At 46.6% G+C, this 7,575-nt stretch overlaps 1 protein-coding gene across 1 annotated transcript in view; it reads right to left on the reverse strand.

The window, feature by feature from the left end:
- The window catches only part of KLHL29 (kelch-like family member 29), a 68,200-nt gene that overhangs the window by 4,500 nt on the left and 56,125 nt on the right, over nucleotides 1-7,575 (reverse strand). The window contains exon 8 of the mRNA XM_010195147.1: nucleotides 7,310-7,454. Coding sequence (XP_010193449.1) covers nucleotides 7,310-7,454 — 145 coding nt within the window. The remainder of the gene's footprint in view (nucleotides 1-7,309; nucleotides 7,455-7,575) is intronic.

The raw sequence follows: 7,575 nt of genomic DNA on the forward strand, positions 1-7,575 counted from the left end.
GTCCCCTGACACTGCCACCGCTGGTCCTGTCCGTCAGATGACCTCCATCAAGCTATGAATTACACTCCTAAAAAAAAAATCTCAATGAGGCTGAGGCGCACCAAGGCTGTTGGGGACCTGCCTGGCCAGGTTGGGGTGCTTGTGTAATCTGCACACCCTTTAAATCTCTTCTCTGCCTCTCCACCTTACAGTCCTTCCCCAGCTTGAGCAACCAGGTGACAGAGAAGGTCCCTCTCTGACACAGGGCCATTAAAGGACTCGATGGACAAAGCAAATCATTGAATCATAAAATCATGGAACAGCCCAGGTTTGAAGGACCTCAAAAGATCACCTGGTCCAACCTTCCATGGGAAGAGGATGCTAGAGGAGATTACCTAGCACTCCGTTTAATTGCAGCTTGAAAACCCCCAGTGATGGGGACTCCAGCACATCCCTGGGGAGGTTGTTCCAGCGGATGGTTGTTCTTGCTGTAAAAAGTTCTTGTATTGAGATGAAACCTCTTCTGATGCAACTTCTACCCATTCCCCTTTGTCTTCTCCATGTGGCTCCTTGTGAAGAAAGAGCCTCCGTCCTCCTTGTGGCCGCCGTTTAAGTGGGATGATCACATCTCCATCTAAGCTAGTAACACCCCTGAGGATGCAGCCCAGGATCTGATTTGCCTTTGTTTCTGCGCTTGACTTTGCACTGGTTTTGAATCCACCTTTTTGATCATATCTGAGCATTGGGCCTCGCTGTCTGCTCAACCAGTTGATGTCTCTGCAAACCCTGCCCTACCCATGCTCCAGCTCAGGCCTGGGCCACCAGGGCTTGGCACACACGAGCCCTGCTCAGGCCGCTCAGCTGCCATTCATTTGGTGGCCACCTTCCCACCAAGAGGGTTATGGACCTTCCAATTTCCATTCAAAAGCATCTCCCAATGAAAAAAATCTCCTGATGGGCAGCAATTTGGAAGCAACTGAAAGCAGAGGATGTCAGTGCTTCCTTTCTGTAGTGTTTGAGAGCCAAGTGCCTGGGAGATCCTGCTCCAGCCTTTCCTCTCCTAGTTGTGATGGTTGGCGATAGCACCAAGCAGTAGGACTACCAGCAAAGCTTGTTAATTTTGATTATTATTATTATGTTTAAATTTCCTGCTTAGTCCTAAAGATCACATCAGCCTTATCAGGAAATGTAAAAAAGAAAAAAACAAACCTAAAATCCGATATTGTAATGTCTAGGGTTGTAAAAGAGATTTGAAACAGCTGAATTAGCATGTTGTTTTGATTCCCTGAAACTTAATATCTTCTGAGTCCACAAACAAAGCTCCTCTCACTCCTCACTCCTGCCTATGCATGCACACGTGCTCACTAATCTATTTGGAGCAGTTCCATAAAGATTATTCAATACTATCAGCTAGATCGACACAGAATCTGCTTAGAAGAAGAAAAAAAATCCCTGCATTTGTTAGTGGATGAATTTCCTTCCCGCCCTAAGATTTCAGGAGGGCTTTACTGGAGGTGGAGCTGAGCGATGCTCCTCAACTGGGTGTAGTAAGCGCTAGGATAAGAAAAGCCCACTTTTGGTTAAACCAGAGACCTTTCAGTGAATCCGAAGTGAACGGCATCTCTGCTGCCTCCGTGGGTGGTGGTGCTGAGGGTGCCAAAGCTTCATCTGCAGTTTGGTGGCAGAGCCGACAACCTCCACGGCTGCTGGCGGCCGGGCTGGCAGCGGGGTTGTTATGTCTGAGAGGGCTGGGGCTCGGGTGGCCGCACTGTGCTGCCAGAGGTGTCATCCTCACAATGAGGTGGATAAATGAGGGGCCAGATTAGTCATGGTCAATTAGGAGCATATCATGGCACTTCTTGGAGCGGGATTATTAGTGTGGGTGTTTTGGCCAAGCTCCAGTTATATTCTCTCCTACTCTGCGAGCACTTTTCCTCGCTAATGATCCAAAACCATCATGCGGCATCGTTACTTGTTGCTGAAAACCAGCAATGTTTTATTCCAGAGTCCATCACACATCAGTAACGGCCCAAGCGCTCTGTCTGTATCAGTTACGCTCTAATGCACACCGAAATCCTTCATGTCATCAACCGCTCCAGAAATTATTGCTATTAGTCTGGTGCGGCAGTTCTCATCTGCTCTCCGTGGAGCACAGTCCCAGCCACACGGCTCCTTCCAGATTTGCTGGAAGATTTTGGCTTTTTCTCTTCTGGACCACAAACACTTCCAGGTGCAGACACTCCCTGCAGAACAGCCCAGCCTTCATGTCTGCAGGCTCGAGAAGAGCGCGGCTGTTAAGGAACTGTGCTCTGTAATAGCTTCACCTGGGAATATCCAGCCAAAATTCTGTGCTCTACCCCCTTTCAGCACCTGGAGTTACCACAGACTTCACAACGAGGAGAGGAATCGGCTGGGGGAGGCCGCGGCTGGTGTCGTACATCAGCAATGCCTGGTAGTTAAGCACAGGAGTCACCATGCTTCACTGTTCAAGAACAAGAGCTTATTTCACAAAAGAAGAGGGGGGAGAAAAATCCACAAACTGACCCTGTATTTTTGTGTGGTTCAGCCCGAGTCGAAGTTTTATTAAAGATTTCCATTCAGCAGAACCATCTAATAAATCTTACTGGTTAGCAGTCAGAGGAGAAAGGAGAAAATGCTTGTCTGGTGTCTGTTGGGAATTGCTGGTGCTAAATTAGCTGCTCTGGAATTACTGCTGGCACCATCGCGCGGCCGCCGTTGCCCCGTGGAGGCTCGCTGTAGCACACGCCTGTTTGCACGCCGCCTGCATCCTAAGCGAGCAGGATATGGAATTTTTAATCATGCACAGCAACGCGCTCGGGAGCCTTTTTGCTTGTGGGAAAATAAACCCTGGAAGGGCACGGCGGGGAGGGAGGTGCCCAGCAGAGCACGGAGCAATCACCCTGGCTCTGTGTCCCCGTTGGATGCCGTCTGCCACCACCGCCTCCAAAGATGCCACAAATGAGCAGGGGCTACCAAACCTGGACACACTTGCCTGATGGTTGGGAAATGTCAAATACTGCCCTCCCTCGCACACGCTGTGTGGAAGATGTTCAAGACCTGCGTGCGAGCTCTCAGCGAATTTTAAAACGCTTGAGGCATATTACTGCTGCCCATTTGGCACCATCCCTCAAAGGGTTAATTCTAGGTCAACACAAATTTCTTATCGACTTCCATCAGGCCGGGCTTAATCTGAAAATGATGCTCAATTTGCTCTTCTGTTGACTGTGAGCTGGAGACCTGAACCATTTATTTTTTGTTTTTCATTAAAAGTAATTTAATTTGATACTAAAACCATTTGACTGGACCTTTAATTTCGCACACGTGGGGAACGTCACACACATTTCTTTTCCCCGTGCTCAAAGCCATCACGCTCCCTAGTCAGTAACATGTAGAAACAGTGCAGATAAAAATAAAAGTGATGCGGTCAAGATTTTTCCCAGCAAATTCAGTATCGAGTGATTCCTGGTGAGAGGAGATCGATAGCATGCAGTTAATTTTTAAGTTGTTTATGTTGCTGCTTTTAAACCGTGTTTTTTGTGATCCATGCTAATGAGTAGAATGAGGAATTTATAGATTCACAGACTAAGGTCAGAAGAGATCTCTGTGCTTCGTTAATCTGAGCTCGTGTGCGCGCAGGCCATGGACTTCTCCCCAGGCAGCCCCTCTCTTGGAAATGTATCTAACCTCCTCTTAAAAACACCGCGTCTTGGGGAGCTCGCCCCCTCCCTTGCTGGTCTCTGTTTAATTATCCTTGCTGTGGGGAAAGCGCCTCCCTTCAAGGCTGAGATGCGTCACTTGACTTTTCCAGCCCTCGTAACCCACTACACCTTTGTCTGCGAGACTGAAAGCTTTTCCGCTTGCTCCCAGTGATCAAGTCGACTCACAGTCTTTCTTTGATAGACTCCTTAAATTTCATGTCAAAGATTTGATTTGCAACCCAGGGTCAATTTTGCAGCTCCCCTTTGAACGTCTGCTGGTATTTCCACATGCTGATGCGTGGACCCGAGACCTGCGTTCGTCTCGCCGATGCCGTATGCAGCAGCACTCTCACGTCCCGGTTTCAATGTGTTTTCATTGCGGTGTTATGGCTCGTGTTATATATCCAATATTGCATTGACCTTTTATGCACCGCATTGCGGTGACAGCTCACGTTGTGCAGCTCGGAGTGGCCTCCTTCATGTCCTCCTCTGAGTGCCTGACGTTCTAGGGGGAGCAGGGCTGGTACAGCCCCGATTGTGCTTCCTCCATGTATTACTTTGCATTTAAAATACCGCTGCTGGCTTGGGACCACCTAACTGAGACATGCAGATAACTGCCTAAAATAGCTCCTTCAGTAGTGTCTTTTTACCCACCAAGTGTTATGCCACCTGCAGCCTTTATCAGAGGAGATTTTCTATTGCCTGGATTGTTGGTGGATACATTAAATAGCATTGAGGAAGAATCGATGCTTGCTACCAGTGGCCTTGCTCAATGATACCTTCTCATTAACAACTGCATTTTGAGATCTGTCAGTGAAGCAGATTTAATCTCTCTAATGTGTGCCTTGTTAATTCCACATAATACCAGCCAAATACCTTGGAGAAATCACAGTATATTATAGCGGCACAGTTGTCTTTAGCAGCCAGGGTCTTTTATTAAAAACCAAAACAGAGAAACCAATCTCCCTCCAAAAAGCAAAAGACAACAGGTTGGTTTTACAAGACCTTTTTTTCAGGAAAGCACATTGATTGCTGTTCATTATATTATTAGCACCTAGTTATTTGTTGATGAAATCCCAAATTAACCACTCTGGTATTTTGCAGAGGACCAACATGAGGGTACATGAGACCACTTAGCCTGATGCTGGCACTTTGCAAAATTAATTGCTGCACTAAAATTCTCCCTTTCACCTTTTCAAAATACAGAAACACTTTGGCAGTGCTCCGATCCATCCTGACCTGTAAGAGTTATTAAAAGTCAACATTAGTGGTTCAATCAGCTTCTCAGCGAACTCTCTAAAGACGCATCTAAGACGGCTGTGTTGCCTGGTTTGAGAACTTGATTTCAGAGTTCACATTCTTCCTTGCTGCCAACAGTGACCGCTTTTGGTCCCCCACAGCTGAATATGGAACAAAACCTTGCTCCCTTCCAAATACAATTAGAAAGACCCATCTGAACAGTCTGTGTTACACTTCGCCACCTCATCAGCAACGGTTTTATAACCAATTAAAATTGCAAATTTGATCCCAAAAGCTTTAAAGTGCCCTTCTTTTTACTCCTATTAGCCCTTAGTACTTCACTGATTCCCTCGGCCTCCTGTAGCAGGAGCCAGTTTTTAACCAGTTTGGTACTGCTAACCTCCCATTTTCCCTATTTCCATACACACTGATTTCTTTGAGTTTTTGTCATAGCTTTTACGTCTCCTTTTGGGTGAAATATTTTTCCTTCACTGATTCCCAGCACATTAAATAATTTTTGAAATTGCACCTTTTGTGGCATCCCATAGGGATGTACTGAACTATTCCTTTTTTTGGTGACTATCCCACTATAAATGTAGGTTTCCAGTCCACTATTGCTTTAGGCTTTAGAAAAAAATATCATTTAGAAGCCTGAAGTTACTTTTTACTGACGGGTGTCACATTCTACTTAAGCAAAGCCAGTTTACCACGGTGCCTAAGCAGCAGCTAATATTTAGGTCACCGGTTTACTCTCCTTGGTCCATCACAAGGCCTCCCACTGGATTTCCTTCTGCGGGGTGCAGACAAAAGCATCCCTTCATGTTAGAAACACTGGGAAGTTTTTGAGTTATATGCTCAGCCAACAGCCCCTCGTTGAAATCACCCATGCAATTACTCTTGTAGTGTATTCCTGATAATTAATAGATTTTAGTTATGTTTTACAAAACAGAAACGTTCGAAGAGCAGTTCATCCCTCTCAATGGGAAGATACAGGAATGTATCAAATGTCCAAGTCCCTCATACTTTATGTTACTGGTTAGGGCTCTAATCCTGAGCTGCATCGTACCCTTTATTTCTGGTTTTCAGGAGAAAAATATCATTAGCAGCTGCCTGAGCACTGCAGGCTCCCCCTCGTCCTGCTTTGCCTCCTGCCAGAGCAGAGGGAGAAGGAAGACGTCCTTAGTGCAGGACACACACGGCTGTGCCTGCCGGGGATGGAGCTGGCTGCTCCGGCCCCATGACTTACAGCAAAATGTGCTTCAGCAGCCAAAAGAGGGCACTCCTTAAATTAGTAAAAGAAAGGGAAAAAAAGGAGAAAACAAAAAAACCCAACAAAAAGAGAAACTGACCATGCTTTCTTAAAAAGGAATTTTCTCATCTACTCCAAAGGAAAAGGTTAAATGCAGTAAGTTACAACATGGAGGTGTTTCTCAACAGTAGAATGGGGGCTAGGGACACCCCTGGGGCTCAGAGCAGAGCTGTTGGCTGAACGTGGGGGAGATATGGGTCTGCTGTGGGCCCCGCTGCCACCCGTTGCTTCTATTCCTCCCACTCTGGCCATGTTTCACCTGGGAACTTGCCCGGCACAACTGATTTTGCTCAGCGCTTCGAGATGCTGCTGCATTGGACACTGATAACCAACCCTCACCCAGCGCCCATGGCCCGTTTCAGGGCCCAGCCGTGGCTTTTCTTTGTGAAACTGATAGCTCGGATAGTGGCCAGCACAGGGATCTGCTCTGCAAGGGGCTGGTCCTGTGCAAAGGCTGAAACAAGCCTGTCTTTCTGTAACAGCCATGTAATACTTTTTAAAAAGCCTTTAAGTTCTGCCAGGACCTGTAGTGGGTGCCAAGTTTTATTTTTGTCAGCCAGTTTGGGAAGTTTGTTAAACCTGTGACCAGGATCAGGGAAGCGAGCCCAAAAAGCAATCAAAAGCACGTAATAAATAATAATTAATATCAGTGTGTGGTGCTTACTCAGTACTTTTTTTCTTTCAAGGACCTTTAAGCTACTTAGCAAAACACACGCTCCACATTATGGTGGTCTCTCCTACAGAGGGTTTTTATCATCCTCCGGTTACACATGGCACACTGAGGAAAACCACGTTCCTGTAGTCTGCTGGACGAGCCCAAGACCCGTCCCTCCCCGTGATCCATCGCGCCTGAACGTGAGGAGACACTGAACCGTAGCAGGGTCCTGGACGTGCACTTTGGGAAATGCTGCGCCCCTCAACACATACAAAAAAGAGATGAGGAAAACGCCCAGATGGTACACATCTCCCTTCCCCTCGCCCCTTCACTCTTAGGTTGTATTAGCTTATTTATCAGCAGAAAGTGTTAAGGCACCGGTAATTCAGTTTTAATGGTTTTTCTCACCTGCAGAACTGCCTGGAGTGGTTCATGTTGGGACCTGCTTTAATATTGCCTTTCTCTGGGTCATAGATGGTGGTTGCTCGTGCATAAGCTCCTCCAAGAATAAAGATGAACCCATTGAGAGTGACTGCAGGAGCGTATTTGTTATCTGTCAATGGAAAGCAACACTGAGATCAGTTTTAGGCTCAGGTTTGGAGACTGGTTTTTTATTTATACATTCCCCTTATTTATAGATAAGTCACGTTTCTCTAAACCTCCAAGGCTAGGGA

This window comes from Mesitornis unicolor, unplaced genomic scaffold (assembly GCF_000695765.1).
Source record: "Mesitornis unicolor isolate BGI_N332 unplaced genomic scaffold, ASM69576v1 scaffold3242, whole genome shotgun sequence".
NCBI classification, from domain to species: domain Eukaryota; kingdom Metazoa; phylum Chordata; class Aves; order Mesitornithiformes; family Mesitornithidae; genus Mesitornis; species Mesitornis unicolor.